The sequence below is a fragment of the Manis pentadactyla genome, chromosome 2, assembly GCF_030020395.1.
Source record: "Manis pentadactyla isolate mManPen7 chromosome 2, mManPen7.hap1, whole genome shotgun sequence".
NCBI classification, from domain to species: domain Eukaryota; kingdom Metazoa; phylum Chordata; class Mammalia; order Pholidota; family Manidae; genus Manis; species Manis pentadactyla.
Window position 1 is genome coordinate 145,083,363 of NC_080020.1, and position 16,137 is coordinate 145,099,499.

The 16,137-nt window shown below is 40.3% G+C and overlaps 1 protein-coding gene across 4 annotated transcripts in view; it reads left to right on the top strand.

The window, feature by feature from the left end:
- Positions 1-16,137, top strand: part of ST6GAL2 (ST6 beta-galactoside alpha-2,6-sialyltransferase 2) — a 107,458-nt gene that overhangs the window by 66,544 nt on the left and 24,777 nt on the right. For all 4 annotated transcript variants that reach the window (XM_036920902.2, XM_036920906.2, XM_036920894.2 and 1 more), the window contains exon 3: positions 13,380-13,477. In XM_036920902.2, coding sequence (XP_036776797.2) covers positions 13,380-13,477 — 98 coding nt within the window. The remainder of the gene's footprint in view (positions 1-13,379; positions 13,478-16,137) is intronic.

Below are 16,137 nucleotides of genomic sequence, written 5' to 3' on the forward strand. Positions count from 1 at the left end.
TGTAGAGAGAAAGAGATTTATTTTGAAGACTTGCTCCTGCGATTATGGGGCCTGGCAAGTCTGCAATGTGTACGGCAGGCCGGTGGACTGGAAACTGACCTAAGAGTCTGCAAGGCAACCAACTGGCAGGCGGGAAACTTCAGTCAGGCTTTTCTGTTGCAGTCTGTATGCAGAATTCCTGCCCTCTGGAAACCGCAGCCGTGGCTTCCATGGCCTTAGACTTCCCTCTATGCCAGGCTCATTCTGTTGCTGCACCAGCAAGCAAGCAGTTGCCCCTTTAGACTCATTTCACTTATTTAACAAATGTGTCCAGCCCCCACTGTGTGCCAGCTTCTGTACTAGGTGTGGGAAACAAATGTAAATCCAAAGCTGTTTCTGCCTCAAGTCCAGTAAAACAACCAAGACTAATACATTCTTGGAGTAGACGGTGTTAGCTTATAACTAATCTGTACCTGATAATCAGGGGGCACTGCCCACCTACGAAAGGAACAACTGTTCTTTCTTGGGTCCAGTAGTTGTTCAGTGTCCTTGAGGAGTGGCTGATACTGCAGAGCCTTCTTGAAATGGAGTGATGCTGTTGTAACCAGGCTCCACAACCCAGAACTCATCTCAGATGTTCTGGGAGTGAGGCTGAATGTGAAATTTTTAAAAAGTTAAAAAGAACAAGGCGCAAGTCTGGGCTTGAGGTCTGGAGCCCCAGTGTCCCCATGCAGACATTACTGAGGGCTCATAATACTGTCACATATAGCTGAAGCCAGAGCAGAGCAGCCTGCAATTGATTAGGTACAGGCAGTGCTTTAGAGGCCCCTGGGGTGAAGTAACACCACAGTTCTTTCTAGTTTCTAAAGACTGTTATTAATAATGCAAGAAGGAGTTTAAGTATCATGCTTTAAAGCAGGCGGTCACTTGCTTCTGGTTTTGTTTTGCTTGACATTAAATACTTCTACATCCTAGTTGTATATTTGAATTGCTCTTGCATGTTAGGGAGAAGTCCTTTGCTCTTTATTCCTGCATAAATAGCCCTGACCAGAGTCTTGTAAACTCTACTTTATTCAGAACTTGGAGGAGAATGTGAAAGATGCTGGGAATTACACATTACTGGGGAACATGAAATGTCAGTTTTGTCTTTGTTAGTTTCTAGTATCCAAATTTTATTTATATTGTATGCAGTTACATGAAACTTCAGAATTAGAATTGTGGAATCATCACTGAAGAACACACTCAGAAGTTTTTAAAAAATTATCTTTGTTATTTTACTGGAATTCTTTTAAATCCAACTTTGTACCTACCATTTTATGAATATGTAACTAGCATAAGTCAGTGTGTAAGAACAAAGGTCTTTCATTTTTCTAAGCTGGTATCTCAGCATCAGTGCATGTGCACGCCAGCTGCTGACATTTCTTCCGATGCAATTGAATGTATACATGCTTCTTAACACATAGTTGCTTATTGCTCTCTTACTAAGAACAAATTCACATAGTAGATTCCTTCAAGCAACTCGGAGTATTGGGGCATGCTGTACCACTTAGGTAAATTCATCTTGGTCCTTAAATATATAACCGTGATTGGCTGAAGAAAGATCAAATGACTTAAAGAAGGTCATGGGCTTATGAAAAACTGTAGGCAGAGCTAGAAAAGTACCTGACTCTGGAGCCCTGCCTAGAGGCCAACCAGAGGGAACTGCGCCTGGATACCCTGCAAGTGCGCCTGTGCAGGAGAAAGACCCAGTACACCTGTTTGCTTATTGGCTGCCTTCCTGCTCTCTCTGCTGGGTGCTCCTTGGCACTGCAGTCCTGTCCCAGTTCTGTCAGACTGAATCACACTGGGTAATTGTTTTTGAGAATAGTGTGGCAGTTGTAAACACCTCCACTTTGAAAATGTTACTAAAAAGCAAACTGAACTGTTTTGGAAGCATGGACTGTTCTTTCCTAGAGCTATAAAATGATCTTTTTTCACCCGTACACATGAGCACACTATAGAGAAGAAATGTCTGCTGTGAACTAGCAGCAGCTGGGATAGAGTTCAAATCTGTGCCCTTGAAACTCAAATTCTGTTGAAGTTGTGAGAAAATAGAAGGGTAGGCCTCGTAGTGTGTAAGGAGTGGAGCATACGGTACTTGATGGTAAGAGCATAGGATTTGGCCTATCCTGATACATTACCTTTAAAAAAAAAAGGTTAAGCAGATCATATAGTCATTTAACAAGCATTGATGATTTATTGAGGCCTGATAGCCAGTGGTGAGACACACAGATCCTCTGCAATATAGTAGAGAAGTCAGCCTGAGCAGATAATTCCAGTATCATCATTAGGTGGAGGAGAAGATAGATATATATACTGACAGTGAGAAAGTGACAACAGAATCCTAAGACACCATGAAGACAGCTGGCTGGGCCAAGAGGGGGGGTTAGCAGAGGCTGCCCAGAACTGGACGATCCAGGCCGTAGGCTGGTGTAACAGGGAGGGGAGAAACAGCGTGGTGTGTGGCGCATGGGCGACGAGAGCTTCAGCAGCACTGGGAGGGGCAGAGGAGACAGTCGCTGGATGTGGGCAGGAGGTTAGCTCACAGATTTGTTTGTGCCCTTTTACAGAAATTAGACTAAGATTTGTAATTATAGGTACCACTCATAGGGTGCTTACCACAGACAAGGTCCTGTTCTAAATGCTTTTGTGCTAAGCCTATAACTCGAAGTGATAGGTATGATTATTCCTGTTTCACAGATAAGGACACGGAGGCCCCTGGAGGCACTGTGGGTGGAGCCTGGATTCTGGGTCTCCAGAAACTCCAGCTCTGCTCCCCCCACCCTGCCCTGGGCTTGCAGCACAGAAGTATTGCGATCTTTGAAGCAGAGAAGTGATGGGGCAGCTTTTCATTTTAAAGACATGACTCCAGAGCCTAGATCTGAAGGCACAAGGGAAGTCAGATTGCAGGAGTCATGGGAAGAGGTGATATGACCAGGGCAGTTAGTTGGGAGAGAAAAGCATCATCTCTTTGGCAGGCCGTTCCCCAAAGGCTAGAAGCTTTGGTTCCCTTGCTGTTTCAGATTTTATTTTCTGTGTGAGCTTGGGAAAGGAAGGGGAGGGCATGGGGGCGCATTGCCCGAGGCCAGGCAGTGACTTGGTGCCAGCACACCTCCTGGCTGGCCCCTTGCCTTAAAGTGTTTTAACCTTCCTTCAGTGAATACACTTAGCCTGGCTCTGTTCTCAAGGTCAACGTGAAAGGCTCTTGCTTGGAAATGCCTTCTCCACAGATGATGCTTTACTTTATTCCCTGTGTGCCTGCTGTCTGATCCATTCCTTCCTTTCTAAATATGAATGGACAGCTCAGTTTTTAGATGCATTATCAAGGAACTGCACAGCAGGCACACACTTAAAAAATATGTCTATGTGACAGACACACTCTCAGCCTGTCTTCCCCCGCTTGTTCCCTCTCCCACCCAGATCCAATTCTGCTCACTGACAGCTTGAAGGAGGCGCAGTCTCCGTCCACACCAGCTCCCATCCCTGCCTCCATGAAATTGGCCTTTTAATTCTTGAGACTCATACCACTCCCAGAGGACTTAAGCTAGATCACATTTCTGTTCCCTATGCCTTCTGACGTTTGAAAGCTTGAAGCACCTCAGTGTACAACACTACCATTTAAAATCTAGGGTGTTTTCAGGGTGAGAGTTAATTTGGAATTACCACCTAATTAATTTCAAATGCTCCTACTGCCTGGGGTCCTTGACTTGCTCAGCTGACCTTTAGACAGGCTGTGTCGAGGGCCTGTGGTTTAGTGGGGGACTGGTTTGGGGCTGCACGTGTCACATGTGTCCTCATTACCTCTGAGTAGCTGGAGGTCCCTCACTGTCTGCAGCCTCCTCTTGCTCTCTTACTCTGCCTTGTGAGATGGCTGTCCCAGATCCCCGGTTCACATGGTGTGGTCTGCTTATGCTTGGGGTCCCCAAGACCATCTTGGGGTGGGGGGTTCACTGGGAAAAGACTATTTTTATAATACTCAGCCTTGTGAGAGGGCTGTCCCAGGTCCCCAGTTCATATGGTGTGGTCTGCTTATGCTTGGGGTCCCCAAGACCGTCTTGGGGGTTCACTGGGCAAAGACTATTTTGTAATACTCAGGGGTCTTTTAAACTATTGACATTTACACTGATGATATAAAAGCAATGGTGAATGAACTGCTTCCCAGCACAAATGGCGGCAGTACCCAATCATGATTTTCCTCATAGTATTTGTCACATGAAGCATTAAAAGAAAAGAATTCCATTTTCACCTGTGGATATCCTGGATGAAGCAATACAAATGGTTGGTTTTATTAAATCTCAATCTTTGAGTATGTGTTTTATTTTTTAAAATATTTTATTAAGGTATTATTGATATATACTCTTATGAAGGTTTCACATGAAAAAACAATGTGGTTACTACATTTACCCACATTATCAAGTCCCCACCCATAACCCAATGCAGTCACTGTCCATCAGTGCAGCAAGATGCCAGAGATCCACTATGTGCCTTTTCTGTGCTACACTGTTTTCCCTGTGACCTCCCACACCATGTGTACTAAACATAATACCCCTCAATCCCCATTCCCTCCCTACCCACCCGCTCTCCCACACCCCTCCCCTTTGGTAACAACTAGTCCTTTCTTGGAGTCTGTGAGTCTGCTGCTATTTTGTTTCTTCAGTTTTGCTTCATTGTTATACTCCACATATGAGTGAAATCGTTTGACACTTGTCTTTCTCTGCCTGGGTTATTTCACTGAGCTTAATATCCTCCAGATCCATCCATGTTGTAGCAAATGGTAAGATTTGTTTCTTTCTTATGGCTGAATAGTATTCCATTGTGTATGTGTACCACATCTTCTTTATCCATTTATTTACTGATGGACACTTAGGTTGCTTCCGTATCTTGGATATTGTAAATAGTGCTGCAATAAACATTGGGGTCCATATGTCTTTTTGAGTCTGAGAAGTTGTGTTCTTTGGGTAAATTCCAAGGAGTGGGATTCCCAGGTCAAATGGTATTTCTATTTTAAGTTTTTTGAGGAATCTCCATATTGCTTTCCACAATGGATGAACTAGCTTACATTCCCACCAGCAGTGTAGGATGGTTCCCCTTTCTCCACATCCTTACACCAGCATTTGTTGTTCTTAGTCTTTTCAATGCTGGCCATCCTTACTGGTGTGAGGTGGTATCTCATTGTGGTTTTAATTTGCATTTCCCTGATGATTAGGGATATGGAGCATCTTTCATGGGTTTGCTGGCCATCTGAATTTCTTTTTTGGAAAATTGTATCTTCATATCCTCTGCCCATTTTTTAACAGGGTTATTTGGTTTTTGGGTGTTGAGGCGTGTGAGTTCTTTATATATTTTGGATGTTAACCCCTTGTTGGATATGTCATTTACAAATATAATCTCCCAAACTGTAGGATACCTTTTTGTTCTGTTGATGGTGTCCTTTGCCATACAGAAACTTTTTAGTTTGATGTAGTCCCATGTGTTCATTTTTGCTTTAGTTTCCCTTGCTTGAGGAGATGCATTCAGGAAGAAGTTTATCATGCCTATATTCAGTAGATTTTTGCCTGTGTTGTCTTCTAAGAGTTTCATGGTTTCATGACTTACATTCAGGTCTTTGATCCATTTTGAGATTACTTTTGTGTATGGGGTTAAACAATCCCGTTTCAGTCTCTTACATGTACCTGTCCAGTTTTGCCAACACCAGCTGTTGAAGAGGCTGTCATTTCCCCATTGTATGTTCATGACTCCTTTATTGTATATTAATTGACCATATATTTTGGGTTTATATCAGGGCTCTCTAGTCTGTTTTATTGGTCTATGGTTCTCTTCTTGTCCCAGTACCAAATTGTCTTGATAACTGTGGCTTTATAGTAGAGCTTGAAGTTGCGGAGCATAATCCCCTCAGCTTTATTCTCCCTTCTCAGGATTGCTTTGGCTATTTGGGGTCTTTGTGGTTCCATATGAATTTTAGAACTATTTTCTCTACTTCACTGAAGAATGCTGTTGGTATTTTAATAGGAATAGCATTTAATCTGTAGACTGCTTTAGGCAGGATGGCCATTTTGACAATATTTTTCCTATCCCTGAGCATGGAATGTGTTTCTATTTATTGGTATCTTCTTTAATTTCTCTCATGAGTGTCTTGTAGTTTTCAGAGTATACAGTGTGTAGTTTCACTTCCTTAGTTAGATTTATTCCTAGGTATTATACTCTTTTTGATGCAACTGTGAATGGAATTGTTTTCCTGATTGCTCTTTCTGCTAGTTCATCATTAGTGTATAGGAATGCCACCGATTTCTGTGTTTACTTTTTATCCTGCAACATTGCTGAATTCAGATATTAGATCTAGTAGTTTTGGAGAGGATTCTTTAGGGTTTTTTTATGTACAATATCATGTCATCTGCAAACAGGGGCAGTTTAACTTCTTCCTTGCCAGTATGGATGCATTTTATTTCTTTGTGTTGTCTAATTGCCGTGGATAGGACCTCCAGAACTATGTTGAATAGAAGTGGGGAGAGTGGGCATCCTTGTCTTGTTCCCAATCTTAAAGGAAAAGCTTTCAGCTTTTCACTATTAAGTATGATGTTGGCTGTGGGTTTGTCATATATGGCCTTTTATTATGTTGAGGTACTTGCCCTCTATAGCCATTTTGTTGAGAGATTTTATCATGAATGGATGTTGAATTTTGTCAAATGCTTTTTCAGCATCTATGGAGATGATCGTGTAGTTTTTGTCCTTTTTGTTGATGTGATGGATGATGTTGATGGATTTTCGAATGTTGTACCATCCTTGCATCCCTGAAATAAATTCTACTTGATCGTGATGGATGATCTTTTTGGTGTATTTTTGAATTCAGTTTACTAATATTTTGTTGAGTATTTTTGCATCTATGTTCATCAGGGATATTGGCCTGTAATTTTCTTTTCTTGTGGTGTCTTTGCCTGTTTCTATTATTAGAGTGATGCTGGCCTCATAGAATGAGTTTGGAAGTATTCCCTCTTCTTCTACTCTTTGGGAAACTTAAAGGAAGATGGGTATTAGGTCTTCACTAAATGTTTGATAAAATTCAGCAGTGAAGGCATCTGATCTAGCACTTTTGTTCTGAGGTAGTTTTTTGATTACCAATTCAATTTCGTCACTGGTAATTCATCTGTTCAAATTTTCTGTTTCTTTCAGGGTAGCCTTGGAAGGTTGTATTTTTCTAGAAAGTTGTCCATTTCTTCTAGGTTATCCAGTTTGTTGACATACACTTTTTCATAGTACTCTCTAATAATTCTTTGTATTTCTGTGATGTCTGTAGTGATTTTTCCTTTCTCATTTCTGATTATGTTTATGTGTGTAGACTCTCTTTTTTTCTTGGTAAGTCTGTCTAGGGGTTTATCTATTATGTTTGTTTTCTCAGAGAACCAGCTGCTGCTTTGATTGGTTCTTTCTATTGTTTTATTCTTCTCGATTTTCTTTATTTCCACTCTAATCTTATTTTGCCCCTCCTTCTTCTGACTTTGGGCCTCATTGTTCTTCTTTTTCTATTTTCTTTAACTGTGAGTTTAGAGTGTTCATATGGGATTGTTCTTCTTTCCTGAGGTAGGCCTGTATTGCAATATACTTTCCTCTTAGCACGGCCTTTGCTGCGTCCCACAGATTTTAAGATGTTGAATTATTGTTGTCCTTTGTCTCCATACATTGCTTGATCTCTGTTTTTATTGGGTCATTGATCCATTGATTATTTAGGAGCATGTTTTGAAGCCTCCGTGTTTTGTGGGATTTTTCATTTTCTTTGTGTAATTTATTTCTTGTTTCTTACCTTTGTGGTCTAAGAAACTGGTTGGTAGAATTTCAATCTTTTTGAATTTGCTGAGGCTCTTTTTGTGGCCTAGTATATGATCTATTCTGGAAAATGTTCCATGTGCACTTGAGAAGAATGTGTATTGTGCTGCTTTTGGATGCAGAGTTCTGTAGATGTCTGTTAGGACCATCTCTTCTAGTGTGTTGTTCCATGCCTCTGTCTCCTTACTTATTTTTTGTCTGGTTGACCTGTCCTTCAGGGTCAGTGGAGTGTTGAAGTCTTCTAGAATGAATGCATTGCATTCTATTTCCCATTTTAATTCTGTTAGTGTATGTTTCACTTATGTAGATGATCCTGTGTTGGGTGCATAGATATTTATAGTGGTTATATCTTCTTGTTGGATTGACCCCTTTATCATTATGTAATGTCCTTTGTCTCTTGTGACTTTCTTTGTTTTGAAGTCTATTTTGTCTGATACAAGTACTGCAACTTCTGCTTTTATCTCCGTATTAGTTGTGTGAAATATCTTTTTCCATCCCTTCACTTTTAGTCTGTGTGTGTCTTTGGGTTTGTAGTGAGTCTCTTGTAGGCAGCATATAGAGGGGTCTCATTTTTTGATCCATTCAGTGACTCTATGTCTTTTGATTGGTGCATTCAGTCCATTTACATTTAGGGTGATTATTGATAGGTATGTACTTATTGCCATTGCAGACTTTAGATTCGTCATTACCAAAGGTTCAAGGTTAGCTTCCTTACTGTCTAGGACTCTAACTTAACTCACTTAATATGCTATTACAAACACAATCTGAAGGTTCTTTTTTCTCTTTCTTTTTCTTCCTCCTCCATTCTTTATATATTAGGTATCATATTGTGTACTCTTTGTCTATCCCTTGATTGACTTTGGGGATAGTTGATTTAATTTTGCATTTGCTTAGTAATGAACTGTTCTACTTTCTTTACTGTCATTTTATTACCTCTGGTGACAGCTATTAAACCTTAGGAACACTTCCATCTATAGCAGTCCCTCCAAAATACACTGTAGAGACAGTTTGTGGAAGGTAAATTCTCTCAGCTTTTGCTTATCTGGAAATTGTTTAATCCCTCCTTCAAATTTAAATCAGAATCTTGCCACATAAACTATTCTTGGTTCCAGGCCCTTCTGCTTCATTGCATTAAATACATCATGATACTCCCTTCTGGCCTGTAAGGTTTCTGCTGAGAAGTCTGATGATAGCCTGATGGGTTTTCCTTTGTATGTGATCTTATTTCTCTCTCTGGCTGCTTTTAATAGTCTGTCCTTATCCTTGACTTTGCCATTTTTATTACTATATGTCTTGGTGTTGTCTTCCTTGGGTCCCTTGTGTTGGGAGATCTGTGCACCTCCATGGCCTCAGAGACTATGTCCTTCCCCAGATTGGGGAAGTTTTCAGCAATTACCTCCTCAAAGACACTTTCTATCCCTTTTTCTCTTTCTTCCTCTTCAGGTTCCCGTATAATGTGAATATTGTTCCTTTTGGATTGGTCACACATTTCTCTTATTATTCTTTCATTCTTAGAGATCCTTTTTTCTCTGTATGCCTCAGCTTCTTTGTATTCCTCTTCTCTAATTTCTATTTCATTTATCATCTCCATTGTATCTAATCTGCTTTTAGTACCCTCCATTGTGCTCTTCAATGATTGGACCTCCAACCAGAATTCATTCCTGAGTTCTTGAATATTTTTCTCTACTACCATGAGCATGTTAATGATTTTTATTTTGAAATCCCTTTCAGAAAGATCATGAGATTGATATCATTTGAATCTTTCTCAGGTGTTGTATTCATAATTTTACTTTGAACCAGGTTTCTTTGGCATTTCATATTTGTATATGGCGCCCTTTAATGCCCAGAAGCTCTACTCTCTGGAGCTGCTCAGCCCCTAAAGCAATGTCAGGGGTCGCAGGGGAGTGGTATTGGTGCCTGGGGGGAGGAAAGAGCTGTTTCCTGCTTCCCTCCTGCTATGCCTGCCATCACTGCCAGATCCAGTGGTCTGAGCACACAGGTATAAGCCTCTATGCTTTGCATTTGCAGTTGCTGTAGAGGGGGCTTCCCTCTCTGGGGGGCCTAATGCCAGGGTTGGATTTGCCGGTTTGCGAGCCAGGTGGGGCTGGTTGGGAGAAAGTTGCAGTAGGCTGCATATCATGGAGGGGGTCCTTCAAGCTGTGTATCCAGCCAGGGAGCTGGAGCACCTAAAGATCAAGAAAGTTCCCAACCTGCTGGGCAGAGTGTACCCAGTTTTGTCGACCTGTCCTTTCTCCCGAGCAGTAAGCTCTGTGCAATCCTTGCCCCTTTAGCAGCTCTCTTGCTGTTAGGAAGTCTCTCAGACTGCCTGCCTTTCTTTTGTCCCAGAGCAGCTGGATATGGATCCCTGCTTTCCACAAATGGCTGGAATCTCAGTTTCTCCAGGTATTCTGCCTGTCTTAGCTTTCAAGCCCCCTAATCACAAGAGTACCATGAAAGCACAGTGAAATGTAGGTTTGTGCTCCCAGAGCAGATCTCCAGAGTTAGGTATTCAGCAGTCCCAGGCCTCCACTCCCTCCCTGCTCCGTTTCTCTTCCTCCTGCCAGTGAGCTGGGGTAGGGGAAGCACTTGGGTCCCACCAGGCTGCAGCTTTGGTACGTTACTCTGTTCCGTGAGGTTTAGTCTTTTCTCCAGGTGTATGCAGTTTGGCACAGCCCTCTTTCCTGTTGCTCTTTCAGGATTAGTCGTATTAATTATATTTTCATATTATATGTAGTTTTTAGGAGGAATCCTCTGTCTCACCTCCCACGCCTCAATCTTTGAGTACATGTGTTTTAAAGACAAAGTGGGTAATGATGTGAAGGACACGTCTGCATAATAACACACCAAAAATACCAGTGTGTGGTTATGAGCAGAACTATCCACTTTTATCGTGAAACACAGTTTTTACTTGAAGTAAATGACTGACTGACATACTTTATTTAGACTTGGATGTTGGGCTGGTATTTTCTCAAAATGGAATTAAGTGAGCCTGTCACCTTTAGGAAAATAACTGATGGTAGCTGTTGCCATTTATCAGATTCAAGCATTCAGCATGAGTTTGGAAGCTTCCCAAAGCTCTTGAGATCCCTGGTAATGTTAACTAATGTAGTTTGATATTTGGAAGATCTGTGTGACTAACTGAACTGATAATTCCAAGAAATCATTGCAAGATGTTAGAAAAATATGCATGGGTGAATCATCCTTTTTAAGAGCAAGATTAACTAGTGGATTTTAATGTAACAGAGCATGGAAAGTTCATTGATACTGTTTCCCATTCCACACTGCAACAAACTTTTAAGATATTGGCACTTGTCAAGTTTTGATGAAGTATCAAAGAAGAATATTCCCAGTAATCTGGAAAAATTTAAACTACATTTTTTCAACAATATGTCTGGGCTTCTTTATACTTCACCTAAAGCAGTGTACTCCTGCAGCAGGTTAAATGCAAGAGCAGTTGAGAGAAACCTGGTGACTTCTAAAAAGTCAGACTTTAAGTAGACTTGCAAACATTAAAACATAGCCAGTCTCCTCCTAGTTTTTGAGGATAGTTAGTTTTTATAAAAATACGTTATTTTTAAATAAATTGATACTTGAAATTTTTCTATTTTGCTTTCTAGTGTGGTACATGTTGAAGGATTTTACACAAATAACAACAGGTTGTCAATAATTTTCAATGGTGTCAAGAGGTCCTGAGACCAAAAAGTGAGAACCACTGCTTTGGGTAATCTTAAAATTTCCAGCTCAGAGTTCATTTGATTTTTTATGACAAAACACTGTTCAATAAAAATAAGGCAGTTCACTACCCGAAAAAGTGCAAACAAGAACTTAAATCGTGATGTAAAACTCAGAAGCGTTCAGGTTTTTTTTTGGATCATTTACACAAAGCATTAGTCACCTGGAATACAAAGATTGGCAAACATATTTTTTAAGAGCCAAATAGTAAGTATTTGGGGCTTTGTGAGCCATAGATCTCTGTCTCAACTCCACTCTGCCATCATAGACAGTAGATAAACAAATGAGTGTGTCTGTTGAAGTACAACTTTATTTACTAAAACAGGTGGCAGGTCATACTTTTCCAAAGCCTGCAGAACATTCCCTAAAGGAACATTATATGTTTTTTTTTTTGATGACACAGCCAGGTACCCATTATGTATTCTTTTTGTTTCAAAAGTGCACTAATTTTGGTTCTCAAAACTGGAGTCTGAATTTTTCTGAGTTCAGGGCTTATCAAGAAAGGTACCTTTTGTAATGCTATTTTAGTGGTGGCATGCATGCAGAGTTTCTGCTGCTTTCTAGTCTGTTCCGAGGAAGCTACTCAGGAGGGGATAGCAGGACTCAAGTGAAGAAGGTGAGCTGCTCTAGAGACTTGTATCGGGAGTGGTCACCATAAATGTAGGGTGTATCCACAGGCTCACTGGCAGATCAGAAATACATAATCTCACCTCTCACTTTCTCACAAACAGGCCTTGTTATTGCTCTAAGTTAAACCTGAAATGTGGATGAAATTTTTGGAGCTAAAGATAGCTCATAGAAATAACCTTCTTGCTGATTAACCCTGGTGTCAGGCTGGTTTCCAAGAAACACATGAGCTGGCTCAGGAAATATCAAGATGTGTATGCATACAGACTGCTTTCTGGAAAGGAAACATATCCCCCATCCCATCCCTTAATCAGGTGAGCCGTCCTCCTCCACCTCTAGCTCATCATCTCCTTGGCAGCCTCCATGACACGGGAGCCTTGTTTTTGCCTAGGACCTCAGAGAACTTGTGAAAATCTGACAAGTGGAGTGAAGACACCTTTGTTTATGTTGTGATTGAAGCTCAGGGACGCAGGGTGTGCCATTGATGTGCCATTGTTGGGCATAGTGGGCTTCAGGGCTGGGCCTCGGGTGGTCCCTCCCACTCTCTAGGGCTGCAGCAGTAAGGCAGACCATTGCTGGGATGCAGAGCACTTGGAGATTGCCTGAGCATGGGTCTTCCAGGCATTTTCAGCAGTATGCAAAGATGCATGGAAGTCACTGCTGGTTTTCTTTTTAAGTGCAAACTAGCACCCAAAAGTGCTGAAGTTACATTGAAGGCTGTGATTTTCTAGGTAAGACACACACTTGATCTTGGAGGTGGCACCATCGGAGGCACTGAGCAGCCTCCCTGTTCTGTAAGCAGTAAGAAGCTGCAGACCACAGCCCCTGTTCTAGCATCCTTACCTGCTCCCAGAGATTCAATCTTCAAGGTATTTTTGAATCTTTAGAAGAGTAGCTGCACAAAGCATGTGAGCCCATAAGTATATAACTTAGATCATATGGGACCACTTGTAATGGATTTCTGTGTCCCATGTTCCAATTATGTGAGCATGTTCTGTGTCCATTTGTCCCCTAGCTAGGATGTTCTTGATAAACAATACACTGAAAAATATGTGTATGTACATGTTAACTCTATGGTGTCCAGCTAGCTTTAGATATTGAAAGATTTCCTTTAATATTTACCCTCTAGATTATGTTGATTCTACAAAGAAAAAAAAGTAAGCTTGTTAATCATTTGCCCTTAGATTCTCATGATGCAGTTTTGAGATTTAACTCAGCTCCTACACATGGCTATGAGAAAGACGTCGGAAATAAAACCACGCTGCGCATCATTAATTCCCAGGTAGGATGGGGAGAGTGTTTTCATGGATGTGAATTTTATAAGCAAATAGTTTAACTGAATGATTGAAAAGAAATTACCCAGTTATCCATGACCATGATCTTGCTTATTTCTATGAGTCTTGTAATTATAAAGAATTAATGAGGAAAAAATGCAGAGAAATGGGAATTTCTGTTTAACAGGATAGAAAGAAATGAGTAAGATTAAGGGGAAAAACCATAGTAGAAAAAAATACATTTGTATATATATATACTCAAACTTAGCATGTTGCATTTCATGAACTAGAAAAAATGGCAGTGAGAAGCGGCAGAGACAAGTGGAGAAAAGCAAAGGTACAAAATCCAAGGGTCAGTAAGGTAGCACAGAAACTTTTGTCTGCTGTTTAAAAATTTAAAAGTGAAAATGGATTGTTTAACTGAAAATGAAACAATTAATTTTCTTTGTGTTCTTTTTTCATGCTTGTAGTGCACTTTTTTTTTTTTGGTATCATTAAGGTATAATTACATGAGCAACATTATGGTTACTATACTCCCCCCATTATCAGTCCCCACCACATACCCCATTACAGTCACTGTCTATCAGTGAAATAAGATGCAGTAGAATCACTAATTGTCTTCTCTGTGCTATACTGCCTTCCGTGTGATCACCCCTACGTTATGTGTGCTAATTGTAATGGTCATTATTCCCTTTGTCCCTCCCTTCCCACCCAGCCTCCCCAATCTCTTTCCCTTTGGTAACTGTTAGTCCATTCTTGGGTTCTATGAGTCTGCTGATGTTTTGTTCCTTTAGTTTTTCTTTGTTCTTAAACTTCACAGATGAGTGAAATCATTTGGTACTTGTCTTTCTCCATCTGACTTATTTCACTGAGCATAATACCCTCTAGCTCCATCCATGTTGTTGCAAATGGTAGGATTTGTTTTCTTCTTATGGCTGAATAATATTCCATTGTGTATATGTACCACATCTTCTTTATCCATTCATCTACTGATGGACGCTTAGGTTGCTTCCATTTCTTGGCTATTGTAAGCAGTGCTGTGGTAAGCAAAGGGGTGCATATGTCTTTTTCAAACTGAGCTGCTGCATTCTTAGGGTAAATTCCTAGAAGTGGAATTCCTGGGTCAAATGGTATTTCTATTTTTAGTCTTTTAAGGAACCTCTATACTGCTTTCCACAATGGTTGAACTAGCTTACATTCCCACCAGCAGTGTAGGAGGATTCCCCTTTCTCCACATCCTCGCCAACATTTGTTGTTTGTCTTTTGGATGTTGGCCATCCTAACTGGTGTGAGGTGATATCTCATTGTGGTTTTAATTTGCATTTCTCTGATGATTAGGGAAGTGGAGCATCTTTTCATGTGCCTGTTGGCCATCTGAATTTCTTCTTTAGAGAACTGTCTGTTCAGCTCCTCTGCTCATTTTTTAATTGGATTATTTTCTTTTTGTTTGTTGAGGTGCATGAGCTCTTTATATATTTTGGATGTCAACCCCTTATGAGGTATGTCATTTATGAATATATTCTCCCATACTGTACGATGCCTTTTTGTTCTACTGATGGTGTCCTTTACTGTACAGAAGCTTTTTAGTTTGATATAGTCCCACTTGTTCATTTTTGCTTTTGTTTCCCTAGCCTGTGGAAATATGTTCATGAAGAAGTTACTCATGTTTATGTCCAAGAGACTTTTGCCTATGTTTTTTTCTAAGAGTTTTATGGTTTCATGACTTACATTCAGGTCTTTGATACATTTTGAGTTTACTTTTGTGTATGGGGTTAAACAATGATTCAGTTTCTTCTCTTACATGTAGCTGTCCAGTTTTGCCAACACCAGCTGTTGAAGAGGCTGTCATTTCCCCATTGTATATCCATGGCTCCTTTATCGTATATTAATTGATCATATATGCTTGGGTTAATATCAGGATTCTCTTTTCTGTTCCACTAGTCTATGGGTCTGTTCTTGTGCCAGTACCAAATTGTCTTGATTACTATGGCTTTGTAGTAGAGCTTGAAGTTGGGAAGTGAGATACCCCCTGCTTTATTCTTCCTTCTCAGGATTGCTTTGGCTATTTGGGGTCTTTTGTGGTTCCATATGAATTTTAGGACTACTTGTTCCAGTGTGTTGAAGGATGCCATTGGTATTTTGATAGGGATTGCATTGAATCTGTAGATTGCTTTAGGCAGGATGGCCATTTTGACAATATTAATTCTTCCTATCTAAGAGCATGGGATGAATTTGCATTTATTAGTGTTCTCTTTAATTTCTCTTAAAAGTGTCTTATAGTTTTCAGGATATAGGTCTTTCACTTACTTGGTTAGGTTTTATTCCTAGGTATTTTACTCTTTTTAATGCAATTGTGAATGTAATTGTTTTCCTGATTTCTCTTTCTGCTATTTCATTGTTAGTGTATAGGAATGTAACATATTTCTTTATGTTCTTAATAAGAAAGTTTTCTAAATTTATAGCAAAATTCTCAAAACCACAATTTCTATAATTTCAAACTATATAGAAAAATTTAAAGTGATGAGTGATTTATGATTTTACTTGCTGATCAAAAGATTAGCTTCCTGTGTAGTGCCCTGAGCCAGGCAGCCTGCAGCAAGGTAAGAAACACTTGACTTATTTCCTTAATTCATAGGTGCCTTGATTGCAACCTTCATCATTCATTTAA